The sequence below is a fragment of the Brienomyrus brachyistius genome, chromosome 9 (genome assembly GCF_023856365.1).
Source record: "Brienomyrus brachyistius isolate T26 chromosome 9, BBRACH_0.4, whole genome shotgun sequence".
In the NCBI taxonomy this organism is placed as follows: Eukaryota; Metazoa; Chordata; class Actinopteri; order Osteoglossiformes; family Mormyridae; genus Brienomyrus; species Brienomyrus brachyistius.
Window position 1 is genome coordinate 25,357,124 of NC_064541.1, and position 25,509 is coordinate 25,382,632.

Below are 25,509 nucleotides of genomic sequence, written 5' to 3' on the forward strand. Positions count from 1 at the left end.
ACATATATCACGTTGGGCTCGCTCAATTTTACGTATAACTTGTTTTCAAGGGTCCCTGTTAAGTGCAGGGTGCCCTGAATCTGTCAGGGTATCCATGCCCCTCCAACCCCTCTGTACCCCGATCGTCACCAGCTGTTTCCTGTTATTTTCGCTTGTCTTGTGTATTTCAGACGTTTTCACCATGTTGTCTGCCAGCAATAAAGCCCCTTGTCTTTGGATCTCCTTGTACTTGACCCAGCTTCCCCTGCACGCGGTCATCACATTGAGAGGCCGAATTACTACGTGATATTTTTTTTTTACCGTAAAATAGATAAGACTTTATTGATCCCACACTGGGGAAATGTACTTGTTGTAACAGCCAGTAAATAAAAAGCTATAGAAAAGAAACAGACCAAAAAATACTGTAACAAATACAATAATAAAATTAGTGCACACAATTACACATATTGCACGGACCCAAAATACGCATACATACAGATTGCACCGAGTGATGTAAATATAGATCTATGCCTATGCAGCGGATATTGCACAATATAGAGAATTGTGACATAATTTATTAACTTTAGATGACTGAGATGTTATAAAGTCTGATGGCAAATGTTCAGTAACAAAGATATTACGGCTGGAAAACTGAATGCAAAGTTAAGTTAATAGCGGCGTGGGAGTTGAGGTTTAAACTCGAACCGGCTTTCTGGAGTATCAGTATACAACCATATATCCCTAAATACATGTTCGGAAAAAAAACTGAGGTATTTCCGAAAGTGGGTTCAGGTTTAAACTTTACCTATGACATCGCAGTAAATCAGCTTTCAATAAAAGGGGGGCGAAAAAAACCGTTTTTTCATCAAATTTAAATTTGAAATGCGGAAATGTGACGACAGTCCTACGGCAAACGTTCGCACTTCTGGTTCTTTCACCAAACTGACATTTTACTCCATATTCCACACACATCATCTTTGATCATAGAACATAAACCTTAATTGGACTCGTTTGTTTGGAGAAGTGACCAAATCAGAGGTAAGTTTTTACAGTCTGATTTATAGTTAATCCAGATAATTTATGTTTTAGTAATTTAAGAAGATAGCAGCCATTGAAACTGGATTGATTAATCTGACCTTTTCAATGGCTGCCTTAGCCATCATTAACAGATGCCTGTAATTTCACCAGACATTTGATACGTTATAATATCAGCTCCTTTGCATGCATGCATGCTGGGGGGGGCAGGCTTCGTGCTAAACTTTGTCACACTAAGAAATGGGAACAAACTGACACACAGGCAGGAAGAAAAGGGGGGCTTCGGCCCTTATCGTAGTGTAAGTAAAATTAGAAAAGCAGAAGGTGCATTATCAGGGTTATGGTGACATTATGCATATGCTTCACCTGCGGGGCCTAACAATGGAGGGGGTCGCAGACGCTGCAACATAACAGGATGAGATAAAAGGAAAAGGTTGTGGGTACTAACGCACAGCACTGTCAAAACAAGAGTTGTATGTCACGAGAGTGGAAAGATACTAACAAGAACAGCAGACGCCCTAGACGGGTTATAAAAGCCAGACACAGACAACAGAGAGCTGAGCTTCCTCGGGTATGTACTGTTTGTGCATCTGAGTGTGGCTCCCGGATCGCGATCTGTGCAAGGAATAAAAAGAGAGCTGACTTACAACCGTCCTTCGCCTCACGTATGCATCTCTTCCCTCATCAACGGACTCGGCGGAGTCAAACTCCAACAATAGATAATTCGGTTCTGCATCGGTCGGAGTGCTGTGAGAGAACGACAGATTAGTCCAGTTTGGGGGATGATTAGTCCAGTTTGGGGGATGATTAGTCCAGTTTGGGGGATGATTAGTCCGTCAGGTGTGTGGCATAAACTGAAGGCGGCACAGCTGGTCTGAATGAGGGTGAAGAGACTGAACATGACGCTGCTTATAATCCACTGTGTGCAGGATTCTCATCGTGTGATTAGCTTAATGAAACAAAGAAGACTTATAGGCTGAATCTATCATGGGGGTAAGGTGGCTAGTTAAAACACGGTAATCTAGTTGGTCGCCTACATGAGTATCGTGCGAATAAGCTTAAAAGACGTTCAGTGGAAGAAACATCCGGTATGATGAATGGTTGCTCTGCTACAGGTATGTATGAATATACTTAAGCTATATATTCCGTTTGGCTTCCCTGTCAGCCAGTATGGGACCATGTTAATGAGATACCTTAATTCTGCTCTTCTTTAAATGGGAACATTTTAGCCCTAGGGACACATGTCCAGTACCAGAGAGGAACGGCAATGGTACATGACCAGAATTTAATGCTGATGGCACTGATCTGCTTATTTAACTTACTCCTGTAAATTGTCTTACTGATATCACATTTAGGTCTTTGACCTGAGCCTAATTTATTTTGTAGCAGAACCATGAGTCTGTGTGCATTTACTAGTTATGTTGAGGTACGTTATTTAGCTGTCTGTCTAGGTTGGTTTTATTGCATGTTTGTGCTCTGCCTATGGTAAATAATCAAGGAGAAATGTATTGGCTACGACATAAAAGCACGTTATTGGCGAGTGAACCCAGTGGAGTCTTACCTTTTTCACACCAAGCTCTGGCTGGAGCTCACACGGGCCTCACCGAAAAACGGCTGGCATTCACACTGCACTTGGTGCCGACGATGACGTCAGTGTGTGCGTATTGCTATGAGATGGGTACGGTTTCGATAGTGAAGACAAAAATAGAGGATTGTGCGAAATGCGATGAAGGGCAAGACTTCTTGAATTTACTGCAAATACTTACAAATCGGTCGGTCGGCGATGCATTCATGGCTGAATTACAGTACGAGTCATGCATATGCGGGGATGTACACACACGCGCACACACATGACCAACTTGCGTGCTTCCTATCTAAATGGGGACCGTCCGTTCATTTCTATGGGGGAAAAACCCTAATCCCAATCACGACACCCTCAACCCCTAACCTTAACCATAAGTAACCAACCAAAATACAAGACTTTTGGCACACTTGATTGCATTCGCAGATTTTTTTTTATATATATATATATATATATATATATATATATATATATATATATATATATATATATATATATATATATATATATATATATATATATATATATAATTTTTTTTTTTTTTAGAAGTAAGGAAGTTTCAGGTTTTACCACACTTTGGGGACATTTTGGTCCCCAAATGTGATCTAATCATACACACACACATTTTATTTTATATATATAAATAAAAACTGCCACGCATGTATGCATTTACCTTTAAAAGTGATATGTGCGGCAATTGATTATTGTCGATTCAAATAGAGAAATGAGTACAAGAAGCTATGATGAAATATGGAAAATTTATGGTATGATAAATACCCTTGGCACAGAAACCACTCTATCAATGCACCATGATCCATCTCAGGATCAGTTACTTGAAGAAAAAATGGCAGAAAGAGTCAAGGGGCTGAACTGTGATATTTGTGTCACAATATATAGTGGTAGGGAACCGAGGAGCAGCCTTACAGGTCGACCCCATTGGCTTCATTTCGCTGTATCATGGTCCAAACCTCAAGTGACTCAACCTATGAGTCAAAAGGTCTGGGATCCATGATGATGAAAGCTCAAGAGAGGACATGGGACATTTCTACATACCTTGAGTCACCCTGAAAAGATGCAGTACTGTAAATCTTATTCCATTCCGGTTCGAAGGAAAACTATATGAGTGTGTGGCAGATTCATTGGTGTATATTAGATTACGGTCTGGTTTGGTATCCAATCCCCTACTTGCCACTGCTCTCATATTTTGTGGGTGGTTCATGATACAAAGGGTAACTGCAGGGCTTGCCATAGTACTGTAGTTGGATTCCAGTTTTCCAAAATACTGTCCTCAACCATGCTCTGCACAATTGGCAGAGCTGAAAGCATTAACCACAAATTAGCCGCAGGAAAAACTTAGTATAAATATTATTTGGTATATGCGCACAAAGTATGTCATCTACAGGGTGTTAGTGGGGTATTACAAGGTGTTAACGTCTTAAATTTAATAAGTTTTTAGTAAATTGTTTTTTGTTTGTTCTGCTTTATAACTTCTGGTCACTGCATTTGCATATTACATTCCCTTTTCTATTCTGTTATTTTGTGTTTATGTTCAGTGTAATGTCTGTCTTATGTTGGTATAGTGTTATAAATAAATGCATGCCTTTTTATACAACTTCAACCTCCGTTCATTGAGTGTTCACAATAGTTACTGCCTCTGTGCGAACTGACTCCTAAGCTCTGAAACATCAGGCTCACCTGAAAATATCACGATGCTCTCTAACGGCCGTGAGAAGAGCTTTGCTACCAATCGTTTACATTATCTGGTAATGTAGTTTGGTGGACGGGCATTCTAACCCAGGTTACCAAACAATATTGAACATAAGGAATTTTCCTACACCACTGAAATTTAAATTTTATGAATATTTCAATGAAGAGGTTCTTTTATCTGATATGCTGAGTTATATGTCTCACTTGGAGAAAGTGAAGTAAATGAGCAAATTAGTCTGGAACGGAGTTTATGACCCGGACAGTCTAACATGAAACATGTTTATCCACATTTGTTTTATGTTTACTGTCATGCTTGTGTGAGTTACTTTGTCGGAAAGGCTAAACGTCGCTTAAAAACCAGAATATATAAACACAAACATGCCATTGCATAATGGAAACGAATTGTCTCCGGTAGCCCGACATTTTAATACAACAGGTCACGATTATAATTCCTTAAGTTTTATGGGTCTGGAGGCAATCAAGCAGTCGCCTAGAGGGGGCGATTGAGAAACCGCCGCCTTAAAAGAGAAGCTTGGTATATTTTTGCTTTAATGCCATTTAGTTCTAATGTATTTAATGACGATTTCATTTCTCTTTGACCTGTTTTTATGACGGTTCCTTTGTTTTACATATTACCAGTGGCTTTGTTCTACTTTCCATATAATCTACTGTTACACCATGTTCTTGGGGTGTGGCCTGGTGATGTTCGTTACACCTTTTGTGTTGTTGGTTGTTTTCCAGGGATGTGTGTCTTTAAATGGGGACTGAACAAGGTCTGTAGCACATTGAGGAAGACAACTCGTCAAAACGCATCTGTGTTGTGTGCAGACTTTGCTCCAACACAGATTCTTTGCTAAGTGCAACTTTTTTTTTTTTTTTTTGTTAACTTGACCAGTTTCTTTATTGTGGTCCAGCACTCTGACAACTATACAACTAGGAGTGTAGCCCATTCTACTGTGCCAGATTAATAACTAATAACCAGCCAGGTAGAGGGCAAACGCAACTTACTAATGCCGGAGATGACAGGCAACTTCATCCATCAGTGCCTCACAAATCAGAGGATGACCACAAGCGACCTTCAAAAAGAATGGGAGACGGTAATTAGTGTGAAGTGCGCCACTAGGACACTAGCACAAGTCCCATAAAAGCAAGGATGAAGCCCCTCAATGAGAACCTGGGAACAGTCAGACTGGACTTTTATAAAAACAAAAAAAAAGTTTTTTTACACAGGTACATAGCCATATATTGAGAAATGAGTAAGACTAAAATTTTTGCTGTAGTCTCCTAATTTTTTCTGAGCTGTACACATACAAAAATGACTAAGGGGAACTGGAGTTGCCGAATTGTAGGTGTGGAGGGGCTGTGCCCTGTGATGGGTTCGTGGCCCTGTCCTTTATTTCCGGCTTTGTGCAAGTATCTTCCCCCATGGGCTGCATAGGCCGAAATGGATGTAAAGATTGATGGTTGCATGTTCTGAAAATGTCTTTGTATTAAACTATTTTGAGATGTATCTGTGGCTCACTCTCTTCCAGCCATGCAGCGAGGGATCATAGCAAAGACAGAAGAAGGATTACAAGCACCTGGTCCGGATTCTAAAGGTACAGATGCTAGAAATGGTCAGTGTCCGGCCCTTTTGCTGAATTATTTCTGAATGTGTACGGGAGCGAATGTAAAAAAAAAAAAAAGACTAACAGCTTTCTCAGCAATTGGGAATAGTGTGTCTTTCTTCCGTTGCAGAAACAGAAATCCCCACCCAGTCATACAAGACCATGTGGAATCACCTTAACAGCAAATTGAGAAGACACCCAGTCATAGGTCAGTTTTCAGATTCCATTTTTCAATGTATTTAGTACTATAAAATTTCACTGCAATAGAACGTGTGTCTGTGTATGTTAGGGCTGTCACTTTTTCAAAAATCAAGTTTGAATGAATTTGAAATGTCATGCGATTCTTTTGATTTCAAATGTGTGACCTGTGCACCCCCCCAAACAAACATGCAACACAGGATCCATTCTTTTCAGTGTTATATTAACAGTCCATTCAGCATCACATTTGTATGGAGCCCCTAAGGAGTCAGCATGGGAAAATAATTTTTGAAATAGTTTGTTCCCTCAAGATACTTCTGCATTAGGAATACAAACGACAAATTATTTTTATATAGCGCATTATCGCAACATTACATCATCTCAAAGCGCTTTACAGCATCCGCACCCAAAGCCCCCAGTGAGTAAGACATAGGCGACAGTGGCACGGAAAAACTCCCAAGAAGGAATAAACCTTGGGAGGGACCAGACTCAAAGGGGGAGCCCATCCTCCAGGGGCCAGCAGGGAGAGTCAAATAGGAGAGATGGTTAAGTGCCAAGTCACGCTGTCCAAGTCATGAGATTTAAGAAATAACCGGAGAGCAGGGAGGTGATGACAAGCCAGTGCCGAGTCGTCTTCCAATCGCCAGAATGAGTATTCTGTCGGTTTAAAGTACAAAAAACAGAATTAACAATAAAGTATGAACCTAAATGACACAAACACATTCAGTTAGGTTTGCATTAAACTATAGTGGACAATGCACGCCATGTAACTTCCATATGTGTTTTTATACGCATTTCTTAATTTGCACCTTTTATATGCAGTTTTCTGGCTGTAATGTCTCAGTATTTTTAGTATATTTCAGTGATGCACTTCACGTTGAATAGTCCAGCTAACTTGCTTAGTCACTAGCAGTGAATGAACACGGTGCAGTTGCTAATATACATGTATAAAACACATAATATGAAAGTTACATGGCCAGTTGCCACATCCCACGTTGTGGCGCGTAACCTTGCAAAACTGTCACCCAGATCATGAAAAAATGCTGCTGTAAACAGTGAATTTGGCGACACCACGAAAGAAACGATAAAGCATAATATGAAATGATAGACGCTTTCCATACATATCATCTGATGCATATTGGAAGCCCATGTCACAGCCTGGTACTTTGAGATCTCATATGAGTAGTGAATGAGTCAGTGAAATCCCATGTCCTCTGGTAAATGTTTTAGTAGTTGTTTTTAACTCTGGTTCTAACTTGGAATATTGAAATTGAAGTTTAAATATCGACCAAGACTGACATATCGGACTGATGCCTATACCGTGATCGATTTTATTTATTTATTTATTTTTTTAATGATTATTGTTCGATTCAGATATGCTGACTGATATCGTGCATCTCTAAGGCTAACATTACTTTTTACTTGGCTAGCTAGTTAGCTACTTCGTGTGCAACTAACCAAACTAGCAAAAAGAGTGGATTAAAAAGAGGTCTTTCCAAAAGACAATGCAGTGCAAGGGTCATCATTGTAGCACAAAGATCACCACCATGGTGATTCCTTTATGAATATCAATTAGCCTTCCCCTGCTATCCTTTTGTTTTGGAAATTTACACGCAGATGCTGCTGCTTTGCGCATCAACCAACACATGAGATCATCCATTCCAGATGTAGGACTTCCTCTAAGGAGGATTTTTGCCCCCATACTGTAAATCCATTATAACTGATCGTAGTGCTACAGATCGATGCAGTTGAATTGCCACCTTAATAATCACTGCATCTTTACCCCACCTGTACTTACCTGTACTTGTATAATAAAACATGCATTATGTAGTATTTCACTGGCTACATAACGTGTGGTTTGGTGTTCTGTCAGACGTTTTGGCACTTCTCTCTTCTAGAATGTGAACCTAATGCCGTGTATCCTCTGCAGGTCTTAGAGCTATTGTGGAGTACCATGAAGATAACCAGGCTCCCTACATGATGTGTGAGTCTTGTGCAACACGGATACCACAGGGATTTATTGTTGGGCACCTGATCGGCGCAGAACATCGGTACAAGTACATTGTAAGTTGGATGAAGTTTAGGACTACTTATTTTTCATGTGTGATATTATCAAATATTGCTGTTATTGGCCTGTTATCTTGTATACCTTGATGATCTCCTTTGCCTCCCACTCGGAAGTTGGGGTGCAGTTTTACTGGAGCGCATAGTTATGTTGAAAATTTGAATAGGTTACTCTATGAATTGAGTATAGGTCCAGCCCCCTAGTAAATGGATGGGGGTAGGGCTGCAACAATTCGGGTAACTCGAATAACTTGATTACAAAAAATCTTCAAATTCTTTGCTTCGATGCTTCGTTTAATCCACGCGGCTATGTACTGCTCAGGGTTTATCACTGTTGCACAGTGTGCTTACACTGCATTACATGTAGCAGAACGATAAAAAAAAAAACAGTAGTGACACTCCCAATGGGACCCATTGTAAAAAATGGCAGGGAAGTTTCCGACAAACTTCCAGGTCACGCAGACAGTGAGTAGTTCCAAACGTTGACATCCATGGCATTGAATGACGTTCATTTCCATTGATTACTTTATCTAGTATTAGGTGAGTCTCCTACGGACACTTCAAGTGCTTTTATATGCTTGTGAGGCAGAAATGTCAAGTTGTAATCATTAAATATACAGAATACAATAATGCACTCAACCTCCTCTAAACTTGTATAATTAGCCTAGAATTTGGCCAAGAACGTGCGTGACAGATATTATATAAAAGTCCAGGTATATTTGACTTCTGTCACTAATCATGTTCACCAGATATGTCAGGGGTGGCACATTAAAGGACAGCCACAAAGTGACACTGCTTCAGTTATGATGCATTTTGTCTAAAAATGAAGTAGGCCTCCCATCATCTATACAGTGTCCCTGGGAAGTCTGAAAATGTTTATGCTTGATTGGTAAATCACAGCGCTAATTTGATCATTTGGTTTGTCAGGGGGGTTATACGTTATATTTTCAAAATTTGAATACTGTGATCATAGAAAAAAATATCCCAATAAATTATCATACATTGAAATTATTCTTGAGGAAAGCAGTTGGTTTCATTGCTGCATCTGCTTCCTTTTTCCTAAAGAAATCTCTACATCCTAAACTGATCAATGGCTGGAAGGATGACCCCGATTTCTCAGAGTATCAGGATGCTCTTGAGGAGAAGGCTAAATACCTAGAGGTGACAGAGGGGCTAGGGGACATCCAGGTAATCTACAGGTTCACTTTTTAATCTGATTTACATAACATTTGCCCAATGCATTAAAGGAAAAGGACATTTTCAGAAACCCACAGCTGTTTTTTCATTTTGACTGACTGTAAGGCTTAGACTGTACTACTGTAAGTCTAAACAAAAAGTCAGCATAAGCTTTAAATTACCCACAAACCAGGTGAACTACGAGTACTTTAATCTGGTCATTTATGCAGCCCAAAATAATTTGTTTTTTGCAATACCTGCAGACCTGTCAGGTTTCGTGAGGTCTGAGCCTTCTGGTTACGCCGGTAATGTGACTTGTGCCTAAATTTCAGTTTAAGCCGGTTAATGATGTTGCCCTGGTAAACTTAGGAGTACCGTAGTAAAGTAATGTATTATAATTCAGTGAATGTGTGTTCATTTGCATAGAAATGGTGCCTGTTTCTGACTGATCGGTTTTGTCCTCTTTTTGTTTGGAAGATAATGAAAAAAGGGAAGGCCGGTTTTGAGCTAGTGGTTCTGCCGTCTTCTGACAAATGTAAGTTTTTCACCTCACTGCTTGTCCTTGAGCTTTTTTACAATGCAGATTCACACCCAATTTTCAATAAATACCCCCTTTATACTTCCAGACCAGATGCATGGGTGGGCAGGCCCAGAAACGTCTGTTAAAAATCTACCAATAAAAAAAGAGCATGAAGGTGAGTAACAGCAACCATAAGTTACATCAGCATAATGAAGTTGAGTAACATAGTAATCATAAGGTATATCAGCATATCGTCATGTGGTGTGGTACTCAGTACATGCTCATTAACTTGCCTCATTTATCCCTGTCCATTAAGCCACAACCCTTTCAGACAATGTTACTGAACCCAGTGAGGTTCAGAAGCTTGTACCCCCACAAGTCTTCGATCGGGCTGGAAATAATGGAAATGAATTTGGCCCCTTATCTGCTATTAGCATTTTGCTTATACTTTTTCACCTGTTTGTAGCTGGATGTAATGCAGGTCTCCTTTTGAAAGTCTGACTGAACTGAATGTTTCATAACTACAATGGTGTCTCCCCTCTGATCCAGCAGTCATTGTGAAAGGGGAGCATGTGGAGCATCATGTAATCCATCAGTTATCAGCCTCACACACTGGGAGTGCTGACAGCCTCTTGGGTGAGTCCCTTGCATGGTGGCAGTGATTAGTGATAGTTTTAGGCTGGTAATATGGTTAAGTACTGTAAGGGGGGTGTGAGGAGAGCTTCTGTCTGGTTCATCTCTGATGAACCTGCTGCAGAAGTTTGGTTTATGACCTAAAAATCTTAAACATACTGAGGGATCCTTCTGTAGCTGTTCAACAGAACTCGTGTCCATACTATGCTGTCTTACCCTGTCCTGTTCCGTGTCCTTCACATCTAAGTATAGCACCCTGTCTGGTGAGCAGGCCTTGCTTAATAAAAGGACAATGTATAGACTTGTTCTATAGGAAAGGTAACCTTAAATGACTTCTGTTGTGATCTGGCGCTATATAGAAAATAAATTTTCTCTTTTTTTTTTTTTAAACTTGATTTTTAAGGGGGGGTGTTAGGTGCCGTTAGGGGGGGGGGGGGCGCCCCCCTAATATAATGGTAGGGGAAACACTGTCATTGTTCAAAGGTATCAGTCAGGAGAAGGATACAAAAAATTTCCTACAGTATTAGATATCCTATGGAATACAGTCATCAAAGAGTGGAGAAAATATGGGACAACTAACGTTATGGAATTTATTGAAATACAAAATGAAAACTAGTTAGGGAGGCTGCCAGGAGGCCTACAGCAACACTGAAGGAGTTGTGGGAAGTTATGGCAAGTACCAGTTGTGTACTACATGTGACAACAATCTCCTGTATTCTCTGTATGTCTGCACTGTGGGGTAGGGGTGCAAGACGGAAGTCTTTTCTTACAAAGAAAAACATCCAGGCCTGGCTAAATTTTGCAAACAAATACATCAAGTCTCCCAAAAGCATCTGGGAAAATGGTTTCATCAGACCATAACACAATGTTGAACTTTTTGTCTACAATTCCAAATAGTACGTTTGGTGCAAAAACAACACTGTGGATCACCAAAGGAACACCAAACCCACGGTGAAGCTTGGTGGTGTCAGCATCATACTTTGGGGTTTTCTTCTGCTGGAACTGGGGCATTAGTCAACGTGGAGGGAAATATGAACCGTTCCAAATACCAATCAATTTTGGCCCAAAAGCCGAAGATGAATTTCACTTTTCAGCACAACAATGACCCGAAGCATACATCCAAATCTGCAAAAGACTGGCTTCATCAGAAGAAAATTAAAGCTTTGGAACGACCCAGCCAGAGCCCAGACCTAAATCCAATGGAAAATCTGTGGGGTGACCTGAAGAGGGCCATGCACAGGAGATGCCCTCAATCTGACAGATTTGGAGCAGTTTTGCATGGAACACAGGGCAAATATTGTCAAGATCTAGCATGTTGATAGACTTCTAACAAAAAAGACTGAATGCGACAATGAAACCGAAAGGTACTTTAACAAAGTATTAGTTTTAAGGATGTGCACACTTATGCAACCAGCTTTATTGTATTTTTTTTATTTTTTATTTTTATATATTTATTTTTCCTCAGACAGATTTGTGTTTCAATTTGTTGATTAGTTTGTTTTTCAGCTTGTAGGTCACATGAAAGGAGGGAACAGTTTTGAAATGATTTACTGTGGTCTCTTTTTTTTTTTTTTTTTTTTTACATCACAAACACTTGGCAGTCTAACCATGGGTATGTACACTTGTTTGTAGCCAGCGTAGAGAATAGCATCAAAAACATGATCTTTACATCATAAACCTAAACCAGGCTCTGCTTACAAAGGATGCTTCTTGTCTTTGTTCATGAACAAATACATATGTGGTTTGTTATTGCTGAGTAATATGTGGCCACTGTCTATTGGTTGTTTGGCTGAATATAGATATGTTTTGGTTCAGTGCTTCATAATTAAGTTTCTGTGTTTTTAAAATTTGTGTCCCCTTGGAAGCAAGAGACTTCACACAGTAAATATTCTGAAACACTGAAACTAGGAGCCGGCTGAAGTGGTGGATCATTTTAATATAGCTTTATTTCTCTTTACTGGCTATGCATGTCTAACTCTAACTAATCCTTTCCAATCATTTCCATTCTAGCAGAAGGCACTTGGTCCAAATCGGGTCGAGGCAGACCGTCTCTCCGATCAGCTTTCGCCTCCAAATACCTGAGTGGCAAACAGACAAAAAGGATTGTTGGTTAGTTTTGCTTTTACCCCGGGAACCTACAAGCTTTTTTACACCTTGTGTTCTAACTGAACTGTAGCTCTCATTCAGAATCCAACATGTCTGCTGCAGTACTTATGAGCATCAAAGTAGCCATATACACACCTGTGGAGAACTTTAGATTTTCTGGCTTTGCCCTTTTTGTGTGGTTTGTAGATACAGTGATTTACTGGGATTGATTGTTTGTACAGCTAAGGTTGTGGTTCTCTAGGTTTGAGAGCTGTGGTTGAATGCCAAGCTGCTAAGGTGCCTCCTTTTTATGTCTGCAACGTCTGCCGTGCCAGATTCTCCTTCTCTGAGGTCTTCAGCCACGTTCAGAGCAGCTCTCACTGCTGCTCTTATATTGTGAGTCATGGATATAGCTACTGGCTTAAGATGCATGGAACCTTGCAATTATTTCTGTGACTCTACATTAGTGAGTACTGTGTTTTTACCACTTCTATGTTTTATTACTGACTGTCTGAACTTCAAGATATAATAGGATTATTTAGCAGTGGAGGAGACTGATGATATTGTCTGGCATTGTCTTTGCAGAGATCACAGTACCCTCACCTCATGGAGAAATTTGGAGTTGGGGTAAAACCCATCAAGCCAGTTCTCCTTCGTTCCATTGCCAAGGAGCTGTGTAGGACTGAGAGCATGGGAGATACTCTGGTAACACGCAGGAATATGACACAGGTTTTTTGTAAGGTTATAAATCAATCTGTGTCTGTAAATGGGCAGCCCCCCCCCCCCCCCCCCCCAAAAAAATGCTCCAGGGGCATTAGATAAATAACTCCCCCTATTCTTGGACCTCAAACTTTGCTCTCAACTGAATACACTCACTGGCCACTTCATTAGGCACAGATGTTCTACTGATTGTTGATATATCTATTCAGCCAGTCATATGTCAACAGTGCGATGTATAAAATCACAAAGGTAAAGATGGGGAAGAAATGTGATTTAAGTGGCTTTGCATGTGGCGTGGTTGTTGATGCCAAACAGGATGGTATGAATATTTCAGAAACTGCTGATCTACTGGGATTTTCATGGACAACCATCTCTCTATTCAGAGACAGCATCGATTTTGACTTAGAAGGATGAATTTTAAAAGGGGCAACAGCATCTAAAATGCCCTGGCAACAGTGCAATAGTATAGTTAGCTTCTCCGTATCGGTCCAATGAATAAGCTCTGAACGAGGCCCAACGGCATCGTTAAACGCAGTTACAAATTTAGTAGCAATAGAAGGCTTCAGTGTGAAACATTGGGAGCCCACCCAAGACTTGGGGGCATAACACTAAATAATGATACTAAGTCTTATAAGATAACAGGAAACTGAGGCCACAGCCAGCCTGAGGCTGACCAAAATTGGTCAATACAAGATTGGAAAAACATTGCCTGGTCAAATGAAGTGCAGAAGATGGTCCAACCCCATACTCCTAAGGGGTACCTAATACAGTGGCCGTTTTGTCTGCATGGATGTACATCTCAAGAGCAAGATCATGAGATGTACGAAAAGAAGCATTTCAGTGTATCTGTACTCTTACTTGTGCAAATGACAAACGGTCATTCATATTTCATTTAAGTTTTTTTGAAAGTGGCAATTCTCTGAGACAACTTTCATAAGGAGTCCTTTGTTTACAGGTGATAAAGCTTGACCTACCCACCTACCAAAAGCTACAGAAAATATCTACCAGGAAAGGTAATTCTGGGATGCCTTGGGGAATTGGTATGAATTCTTATGATCAGTGAGCCTCGGTCAGTCTGTGTTTTAGCAGTGTCTGATTGATCTCTCCCAGCTATGAATATACTGCAGTTTATCTTGAAGAACCAAGATTACCGCCATGATGCCGGGAACCCAAAGAAGACAGCAGGTGAGTGTTTATTATGGTACGACTTGTTATAAAGCTTTGTAAATGTATTATTTTTTAAATGATTGCATTTGTGTGTGTGATCGAATTCATTTGTGATTTGTATGACAGACACACTTCAGGGGCAGATGAAGGTGGAGGAAAGAGCTCTACCTGAAGCTACCCAAAGAGGTGAGATGTTTTCACCCAGCGGAGTCTCCAGCTCAAAGCTTTCCGCTACATGTCACGTTCAGTGCTGTGTGCTGTCGCGACAAATGGTAACGGCTTTAATCTGACGACTTTAGCTGAAGTGAGCAGTGCTAAGACGCGAAACCCAATACTTTCATCAGTACCAGGTCAAAGGACATGCCCACCTGCAGGAGCCTGGGCTGAAAATGTACAAACCAAAGATCCACACATGCCTGTAGTGGAGAAGACATTACCAGGACCTGCAGAAGATGTAAAGATGGGTGAGTGTAGTTTCCCTGCATTGTACCTCATTGCCACAAGAGTGCTTAAGAATATTATTTATGCCTCCATGTCCAAATTTTGTGTTCTGTTCCAGCCAGTGATTCAGAGAGGGAAGCCTTTGGTCCAGGGGGCTGGGCAATGCTAGCCCAGCATCTTGGAAAATTTGATATGAAGAAATGTGAGTGAAACTGGTTTCTCTGTTCATATTTCTTACCCAAGAACTACTGTGTGTAATCATATCACTGTGTGTGCATTGTGGACACTGAAAATTGACTCTGTTATTAGGACTATAAAGACTGTGGTTGTCTTCTCACACCTGTGTGTGCTTCTCCTGCAGTTATTACCAGAGAGGAGGTCATCTCTAAACGTTTCATCCTTCCATCTCCTGTTGTGGACCTCCAGTTCCTCCGCATAAAAAAGAGTGAGTGAGACTGTGGATATGGCGAGTTATTTTATCTGAATTGCCCAGATGGTCCATGAAAAGCAAGAGTTTATTGAAACGGATGGATTACTCACTGCAGCTAATTTCATATTTTAATTATCAAAAAATGTCCAGTTGAAGTCATCACACATGGAGTTGCATTAGTGGTTTTCTTGTCATAGAAATGATCTGTATACCTGCTTAGCATTTTGCTTGTCTTTTGTCTTTAAACTTTTTCTGTTTCCTTCAGATAAATTTTCAAAATGCAGTTTATAGTAACTTTCTCTTTAGGAGTTTCTGTGAATGCATTTAAATGCAACATTGCAGGATAAGACTGTCAGCACGGTGTGTGTCTGATCACCAATCCTATCTCTCAGCTGGAGCTCCCATGGATGAGAGCCACCTGGCCAAGTTCATGCTGCCCTTCCTGAGTGGGAAAGCCCACCCTGTCGTTGGTCAGTGAGTAACGCTTTGTCCTCCCCTCTGCTGCTAATGACGTATCCTGTGTAACTGAGCTTTCCGCATGTTACCTGTGCTTCTGCTCTCCCTTCTGTAGGGCTTGGAAAGATCGTGGAGTGTCGCAGTTTTAAAGAGCCCACTTTCTACTTATGCCTTAGCTGTTCCCTAAAGCTAGAAAAGGCCAACATTTGTGGACACATTGTTCACTGGCATCACCAGTATTGTTACATGGTGAGTCTGGAAAATGGACTTCATAGCGAGGTGGAGGGAGAACTTAAATATTTGAGAGTTTCTGTGTGAACGCTGGAAATTTTTAAAAATTTGTGGTCCTTGTGAAAACATTTTGGTGCATGTCATTTTTAACATTGATTAGTATAAATTTAGTTTTATATTTAATCCAGTTTAGGTTTTGCAATTAATTGTATTGGGCTGCCACAGGCATTTTGGTAGGCGAGTCAAAAGTCAATCAATCACTTCTATTGTCACATCGCATTGCTGGTACAGTACATGCGAGTGAAATTCTTGTGTGTGTGAGCTTCACAAGCAGTAGTGGTGTACAAACACACACACACACACCTGACTATTTGAGGGGGAAAAGTTAACATATAAACTATAAATATTTGTATATTACATATATACATAATCTACCCCACATGACACTTACTACTCTGAACTTTACTGAGATCTTCACACACTTGGTGAAGTCTTTCCCCGATTGAATGCTGCACATATATCCATGTAATTTGCTTAGCAATTCCAGCTGTAGTGCTGAACCAATTTCCCACAAGAGTCTCCCTACCATCCTGTTCTCTTGTACGCTCATTTTATGTGGGCAACTAGTCATTTTTGGACTTGGATTAATTAGTTTCTTTGTGCAGCTTAGGCTTACGGTTAGTTACGGTTAGGCTAATTCCTCTTATAGTGGCTAAGAGGGATCCCATCAGCCTTCAGGTGAACTGGATATCCCAGGGTTTGTCACTTTTGCAAGATGGTGGGCATCTCCAAATACCAAGGTGGCGAAACAGATTGGGGTTTCCAGATATTTCAGATTCAAACCAAAAGTATGGCAAATTGGACTCGAATAAGGTCTGCAATCAAAATTAAACATTATGTGATGTGTGAAGTTCTAAGAAGCCCATGAGAATGGAAATGTACCTTTTTTTATAATATTAGGCAAAATTTCTTCACATCTGTCGTCTTCTACAGAGATTGGAACATCCCCATCTCCTGAAAGGCTGTGAGGAGGGGTCCGGTGTGGTGAACACCACATACCTGGTGAAGCTTGCGTATACTCTGATGGGTACAGAGGGCATGGGCCACACCCAGGTGACTGTGCCCAATGTCCCACTTTTTATTCATTTTCACTATTAGTGGTTCACGTACAGCTTTCAGGTGATGTCATACCTCCATATATTATTTGCATTTATTTTTTGATCTATTTGTAGTTAAGGCACCACAGTAAATTCTGGAAGGTATATCCTGTCTGCCGTATACTCTTCACCTAAACTCTCCCCAATAGCCAAACTCATTCTTACATCAAAGGAAATACAGCATTTGGGGACTGATTATTTAATGTGTGTTAACAGGTAAAAAAGCTGGATAGGAACTTGTACCAGAAGGTGGCGCTAGCCTCCTTTGAAACTGGTAGGCTTGTTTTAAATGTTTCTTTGTTAGGGTATGGTGGTGGGCTTTTCATGTCATAATTTTTACTGTGTGTGAATGCCTATGCTTATTTCCTTCCTAGTCCTGGAGAAGCTGAAGATCCAGAGAGAACTCCAGCCCCAGATGACCTCTAGACCAAGCCTGGGTGTGTGTACTGGATGGCGTTTTGTGAACTTACGCGTGTCTTCTGTGGTGAACTCCACATGTGTGCATACACAGACTTTCTTCCCAGCCTCTTTGAGCAGAGATTCTGACCTGTTTTGGCCAATGTTTCGAAAACCTGGCTATAGTCCAAAATACTCTTTTCTGAAAAGATCCTTTCTATTTTCACGCTGTTAATGATCACTGGTGGTGCTCTAATTTTTCCAACACCTGCATAATCAGTCTTCTCTTAGTTGAGCCGCAGATATCAGTCCAGTGGCAGCAGTCATCTAAGGTACCCATCCCAGATCCAGGAGGACCAAACAAGCCTCCAGAATTATCTGGTAGGATGTCATCTACCTTGGGACTGCCAGCAGTGATCTCCTAATGTTTGATCCTTGATTTACTGTCTGAGATTGGCGGTCAGGTCTGGGGGGCTTTATCCTGTTTTTAGGCCATTGTCTGGAGCTATGCTTGACTGTTTGTCATGCCTGAACTTTTTGTCCTATAGATTTCTTGGTGCCATGGTGGCAAAGACATTTAATTGTCACATTTTTTCCCACACACTCAAAGAAGCAGGTGGTGTGCAGCAAAAGGCTTTATTAGGAAAGCAGAGGCTGCAGGAAGGTCTGTCTAGCTTAAAGGAGGACCCTGGCGTGCTGGGTAAGTACTGTGAGTAGGCTTGTACTTTGTGGAGAATGGGTGCACTGGGTGGGGGGTGAATACTGTCAATGTGAAGGAGACACACGGGTAATAAATTATCATTTGATTTATTGAAGGAAAGCGATTCACCTTAACCCATATGACAAAGCCATCGCCTGCCTAAACTTAATGCCTGGTTGTGTCATCTTTGGCAACAACTGCAACTGAGGAGATGTCTATCACTTTGGAGGAATTTTGGCCCACTCTTCTCTACAGAATTGCTTTAATTCAGCTACATTGGAAGGTTTCTGACTGTGAACTGCCTATTTAAGGTCCTGCCACATCATCTAAATGGGGTTCAGGTCAGGACTTTGGCAAGAAAACAAGCAACATTTTTTTTCTCTGCCATTCAGAGGTGTATTTGCTCCTGTGCTTGGGATCATTGTCCTGCTGCATATCCAAACAGTGACTTTGCTTCAGATTACAGACTGAAGACCAGACATTGTCCTTCAGTACTTTCTGGTAGACAAATGAATTCATTTGTACCTCCATTATGGCGAGTCAGCCAGGCTCTGAAGCAGCAAAGCACCCCCACCATCACTTTACCTCCACCATGTTTGACTGTGGCTTCTGTGTGTGTGTATATATATATATATTATTATTATTATTATTATTATTATTATTATTATTATTATTATTATTATGTTACTCGTATCCTTAGCCCGACATCCACATACGGTATCATGTCTTTACAAAGTGTGTGTTAATAAGTTTACGTGATTTTGAAGCATGTGGGAGAGGGGTATTTTAAGGTTTAAACTTTTTAGAAAATATATTTATATGGTCTTTCTATATCGCAGATTTTCACCTATTGCTGGTGGCTCTGAAACGTAAACTTTATTTCAGTAACTTTTTCTTTTTCAGGTCTCCTGTATTGGCTGGCAGCAATCAAGCTTTGTGTGTAGTTTAGTTTTAGCCTATTAACGATTAGATTTGGTTCATTGGTTAATTTATGGAGGCAATTACTTTGTCACATGGGTGATATGGGTATTGGTCAGTTTTTTTGTTTTTTTCTTCTATGAACCAAATGGTCATTTAAAAATCTGTTGTTTACTCGGGTTCTTTTGTATTATTCTAAATTTGTTTGGAGATCAGAAACAAGTGTTATGAATAAGAATAAAAATCTGGAAATTTTATTAAACTATGTAGCTGTACACATTGTTGGTATTATTTAAGACAATTTGCATGCTTGTTTGTTTATTAGCGTGCATCACAGCTGGCATTGGCCGCTTGGTTCATGACAAACTGACAGTTAGAGCTTGTAATAAATGAATTCCCTCCTGCTTTTCCTCTGGATTTTTTTTAAGCAGCTAAGTCTGAATAACTCTCAGTACTGCTGACTAATCCTGGTGCTGTGGCTGTCATAGGACTTCATTTTGTGCTGGAGTGTCGCTGCGTGGATGACGACTCCTGTCCGTACTACTACCTGTGTCAGACCTGCTCTCTCAGGCTGCAGGAGGATCAGATTGTGGAGCATCTCCATAGCTCACTTCACCAGTTCTATTACATTGTGAGTACATCACTTTGTTCTCTAAATAAAGCTCTCTGATTGGTCTGTGGATACCCTGTGCTGATTGGTGCCCTGGCTCACGATGCAGGTCTGTAAAGTCTTTGCCTTGGTACAGCAGACTTGTCCCAAAACCAAGATGTGGCTCTGAAAGTTGTACATGAAAGGTCTTAAGGAGAGTCCTGCAAACGTAACACTGTTATAACAGAGGTGTCTGGGCTTATGTCCAAATACAGCTGAGCGCACATTTAAAAGAGGGAAAGTGTAGTAGTGGAGGTTTTATACCAAAACGAGCTACAACATGTGTTTGTAGACCTCTCATCGGCCCTGGCTACTAGAGGCAGTGAGAAGGACATCAAACCAGTTTTTACTGGGTATCAGTGAGCTGCTGAAATTGGCCACCATGAAGTTGAGGGAGACTGAGGGTTCTGGCGATGTCCAGGTAACTACGATACGTTCTGAGGGCGGGCCCTTGGATGCGGAGTCTTAGTCGTAATGCTTAATTCTGAAAGGACACCTTCATTTATGTCACACGTAAATATATTGTAATTATTTCTTGTGTGCACTAGAATTAATGTTTTCTGTGACAACAGTATAAACCAATGATGAAAATCAGTGATATTTGTGGCCCCTCCAGGGCTCCGTGGACATATATATATTTTTTTTAATACTCTGGACCCCCCACGACTCTGAAGCATAAGTGGTTTGGAAAATGGATGGACACACACAATGTATTAAATCATGTGTGCATATTAGTTTAACATGCCCATAACGTAGAGCTACACAGTGGTGCAGTGGTTAGCACTGTTACCTGTGGGACCAGGGTTCCAGTCTCCACTGTGGCTCCATGTGTGTGGAGTTTGCATGTTCTCCCCATGTCGTCGTGGGGATTCTTCCGGGTACTCCGGTTTCCCCCCACAGTCCAAAAACATGCTGAGACTGATTGGAATTACCAAGTTGCCCATAGCTGCGCATGTGAGAGTGGATGGTGTGTGAATGTGCCCTGCGATGGGTTGGCCCTCCATCCTAGGTTATTCCCTCCCACCTGTAGCCTCCAGGACAGGCTGGAGCCTGCCCCCCTGCCCCCATGATCCTGACAAATATAAGCAGTTACAGAAAATGGATGGATGCCCATGAATTTACTAGTTGTGCTTATGAAATCCTTAAAATGTCACAGAATTTACTGTCTTAATTTACTGTTTAGAGCTGTTTGTGTTTTTGTAAAGTGCATGGATATTATGGGCTTTACAGTAGTAAATCTGAAAGACAGCTGGGACTTGTGTGTGGGGCAGGGATAGCTGGAAAACAAGCATGGCAGTGGGTCCCGAGGGCCGAGTTTGAGAACCACTGGGTTATGGTAATCTAATTCTTAATAATATAGTTGAGTGAGACTGAGGGTTCTGGAAATGTCAAGGTAACTACGACGTTCTCGGGGGGGGGGGGGACGTGGATGTGGGACTCATGCTGTCACGCCACTGTCTTGCAGGTGATGCTGCTACACAAGGCTACCTACAGCAAACTGGTCATGGAGAGTTATGAGTCTTGTAAGTGTGTGTTTTGCCTCAGTTTTAAAGGGCTCTTGTCTTTTTACAGTAAAAGAATCTAATTTTGTAAAACTTTTGATTTCTGGAAAATGTCTCTTTGTTGGATCATGGCTTCCTTTATATAAGGGGAAATACAGTGTCTATTGGCTAGACCTTTCAGTTTGTGTATCTCGCAGCCCCCTTGTATAGTAGTACACCAAATTTAATCTCTCTGGTTCTGTGCTGTCCCTTTACTGTAGGGTACAGCACTTCACATTGTCGGGTAGCCAGCACCTGTGTGATGTAGATTCTATACTCTGTTACATGCAGGGATGACAGTGATAATGGGGACAGCTAAGCAGACTGACTCCTCCCAGGAAAAGGCCTGCAGTCACCAGGGTGTGTGTGTGTGTGTGTTGTATGCATACATTACATAATGGGGACCAAATGTCCCCACAGTGTGATTAAAACACTGCTATTTTGACATTGTGAGGACCCCTTTCTTCAACCCCCAAAAGGGAAATTCAGTTTTACCAAACTGCAATCAGAAACTAAAAATTGCAGAAGTCTTGTATTTTGTTTGGTTAATTATGGTTAAGGTTGTTAATATGATGAGTTAATATTTGAACAAGCTTATTCTTGTCTTAGTGCAGTTAATGAATCCTGCCGAACAAATAACATTTTAATATTGAATACTGTATATGATTTTTGTATTCCTGTTTATGTAAGGGAAGTTTCACTATTCAAAAAAAGATATTTAATAACTAATGTGGTGTGATATCTAAGAAAATAAAAATTAACTAAACTTTGAGCACCTGCATACGTTTCTACATTTACTGGACCTGTGGACAAAAATCAGCTCCTCAGAGTCTTAATGTGGAAAAAGGTATTGAAACATTTGGATTGTGAAACTTCCCTAAATGCAGAGAAATTCCATTGAAGTGAATGTGGCAAAGGTACGAATCTGTTAGAGCTGTACAAAAATATACCACTTCAAAATTTTGCTTTATATGAATTTGGATCTCCTTAGGACAAGTTATTGCATTTTTGGTATTTATTTTATTTTAGCCAATGACTTTACGGTAAAAGTGGCTTTTATCTCGGCAATGTCTATGTTCTAATACTGGAATGTTGGTGTCATTGGTTTGGGAAGGAATGGCTCTGGGCTGTATTAGATAATGTGAAGATGAATTTGAAACTTTGAAAATTGGAGTCAATATTACCTATTGCAGTGTTTCCTAACCCAGTCATCGGGGAACCCTGGACAGTCCACGTTTTTGCTTCCTCTCAGCTCCTAGCAGGCCTGTACCAGGTATTTGGTGTTTCTGATTGACTGGGAGCTGGGAAGGACCAAAAACGTGGACTGTCTGGGATTCCCCCAAGGACTGGGTTGGGGTAACACTGACCTATTACAAGGGTTGTCCTCCATTTTGTTGAGGCAAATCAGCACCCATCTCTGCCCCCCCCCCCCCCCCCCCCAAGAAATATTGACATTGTTCAAAGTTATGACAGTCTTTTGTCATTTTTAATTTGTCAGGCTGTTAAATTTGCATTGCAACATCATTAAACATTTGGTAGCAGTTTAATATTCAAGGTTCTCACCACAACAATTAACACAACAGGCTGTTTCATTCCAAATCCATTAATTCTGAGGATCCGATAAGTCAAAATTACTTATAAAAAAAAAAAAAAAGTGTCTCTGTCCATTTATGGACCTCACTGTATAGGACATGCTGTGCTCTGTGGTCACACTAAACACTGTGTAACACTCTCATATGTAGACTTCTGTGTGCTTGCCTCTAAACATTGTGTAAATTAAAATTTATTTTTCTTGCAGTATAAAATCAGGTTTAAGTGCAATAGCGGACCACTGGATGAAGACCTGGAAGATTTATAAATGGAGGTCAACATCTCATCTTAGTGACTCATTGTTTCAGATTGACTGACTTGTTTAATTTGTCATCTAGCTGTAATTGTATAGTTAAACACAGTAACCAGATGTGTAAATTAAAGGAACTTTTAATTCCAGATTTTATATGGGTTTGTGGGTTTAAATGTTCAGACATTTTCAAACTGTATTTTTGATGCTTATTGTTCTATCCATCGTTCAACGATATCCTGGTGAGGGGTGCCGGGGGCCTTGAGCAGCATAGAGTACAAGGCTGATACAAGCACACATTTATGGTACAAGCAGGCAAAACAAGTACGGATGTCAGACTGTAAGGACTGACCTCGTATACCATTTTCTTCAAATCAAGGAATTGCATATATTTTAAACAGCTAACACACTCTCACTCGCTACACTTTCTCAAATTCCTGGATGGATCAACTGGAAAAGTAAAGGACAATAAATGTGTTTTACCCTAGTTATAACACTTAATTCTGAAACTTTTACTTTATTTTATTTCACATTCCATGTACAAGCTAATTTCCTAATCTTTTGCCAAAAATGAGGCGGGTATTTCTTTGTGTATCTTTTAATGTCCATGTGATAACATCTTGTTATATTCTTTATATGTCTCATATATTCTTTATGCATGCAAGTCATGTACACATTTTAGTTTAACATTACCGTGAATAATAAATCCAGCTCATGAAATCCTTCAAATGTCTGTTTACAGTGTCCATGCTCTCAATTTACTGCTTAGAGCACTCAAATGAATTAAGTTGTGTTCATGTTTATTTATGTTCTCTCCTAATGAAAACGAGCCTGCAAAGCCAGAAGCTGGAGTAAAATGTGTGAATTCTATGGGTTTTGCAAAAAGAAATTTGTTCACTCACATAACTTATAATGGTGGAAATTGGGGATTAGGGTCATCTGATTCTTAATGCCCTTGGTAATAAGCAATATATTGTGTGCGTACCAGACATGGCAATTGCAACACAATATGTAGTTGCAAACAAGTGTGGAAAGGCACAAAATGGCATCTACTGTACATAGGCCAGTCACCTTCCAAGTCGCACCCACTGCCCACCATGCAGAACACAATCGAGTGGATGCACACATGCACACTTACAGTACAACACAATAACGACACATTACTCACAGCTATCTACATTATGTACCTGTAGACCTGGGGGGCTGTCTGCCCCGGTACCCCTCACCGTTCTGGGAATGTTCCGGGCAGTGCTGGGCGTTCCCCAGCCACAGGTGGTTTCTTTATGGAAAAAAAACACTTTTTACAAGTTTTTTTCCTTGCAAATCTATAACTCTACAATCTCAGAATGTTTTTTTTTTCCATAAATTTGTGACGCTCAAAATTATTGAAATTTATTTTATTTTTTTATTTTCCCACAGCTCAATTTTTTTCCCCACAATGGCCCTATGTGGTCATTGTATTCTGTAATTTTGCCTTTTTCTTTTCATTAGTCTTTTTGAAAAGAAAACAAGAATCTACCTGTTGCTAGTGTTTGTTGCCAGTTTAACGGTTTCATTCATTATGCACACTTTGCTCAATTGAAAAAACTTCACATCGTGTTTGGTTTAAAAGTTTTTGATTTGACTCAAATTCCAAATATTTTGTAAACTCATTTTCTGTCACGTTCAGTGTAAAATGGCTGCGTGTTTGAAAACAGGTTGGAGTACATTGATCTACTTTTGCAGGAAAGGATCATTTTTTAATTTGTTCCTGTCACATCACACACTCTTCAGGCTACATGCTCCCTGTACCATGATGAATGGAGTCTGAGCCTTCGACACTCTTGCATCGGGCACCTTCTGGCATTACATTCTCTGAGGGCTTCGTACCTGATGCTCCCCTTTATCATGGACTTTAATGTTGTGGGGCCCTACTGACTATTACTCTAACACTACTGTTATCAGCTCTCAAAATAAACATGTCTCCCTTGTCAGTGATGGACAGGAACACTGATTGAAATAATTTTGTCTCAAATTTGTCATGCATTCTTTGTAAGACGTAGCTCAGTCTTGCAGACAAGATCCGAACTACAAGAGGCTGCACTACATTTAAAGCCAAGTAATGTCATAATGGTATGAAAAATACCGCAAGTTTACTACTTTCAAACATTTCGCTTATTATGATCCAAACCACCATCTTTAATTTAAAATTAGTCTGTTTATAAAAGCCAGTCTTTAAAAACATACTAATGTAACTTTTCTGATTTCTTATTTAAATAAACGTCAGACAAGTTTGTG

At 40.4% G+C, this 25,509-nt stretch overlaps 1 protein-coding gene across 14 annotated transcripts; it reads left to right on the forward strand.

The window, feature by feature from the left end:
• Positions 1-859: 859 nt before the first annotated feature.
• LOC125748415 (uncharacterized) lies at positions 860-23,961 on the forward strand. Of its 14 annotated transcripts, XM_049024471.1 has the most exons (29): positions 1,592-2,129; positions 5,836-5,919; positions 6,041-6,118; positions 8,039-8,172; positions 9,238-9,360; positions 9,826-9,883; positions 9,975-10,043; positions 10,418-10,504; positions 12,512-12,610; positions 12,849-12,982; positions 13,172-13,291; positions 14,262-14,319; positions 14,417-14,491; positions 14,600-14,659; positions 14,818-14,937; positions 15,033-15,116; positions 15,276-15,359; positions 15,737-15,814; positions 15,916-16,049; positions 17,025-17,144; positions 17,405-17,462; positions 17,563-17,625; positions 17,876-17,965; positions 18,195-18,284; positions 19,691-19,833; positions 20,144-20,272; positions 21,317-21,374; positions 21,684-21,752; positions 23,191-23,961. In XM_049024471.1, exons 1-29 carry the CDS (start codon positions 2,105-2,107, stop codon positions 23,193-23,195), a joined length of 2,529 nt encoding a protein of 842 aa, XP_048880428.1. In that variant the 5' UTR covers positions 1,592-2,104; the 3' UTR covers positions 23,196-23,961. The 14 variants fall into 14 exon arrangements, with proteins under 14 accessions (XP_048880425.1, XP_048880429.1, XP_048880426.1 ...); XM_049024468.1 differs by lacking the exons at positions 1,592-2,129; positions 23,191-23,961 and adding an exon at positions 860-1,017 and having other exon boundaries at positions 21,684-23,173; XM_049024472.1 differs by lacking the exons at positions 1,592-2,129; positions 23,191-23,961 and adding an exon at positions 860-1,017 and having other exon boundaries at positions 5,836-5,901; positions 21,684-23,173.
• The last annotated feature ends 1,548 nt before the right edge of the window (positions 23,962-25,509 follow it).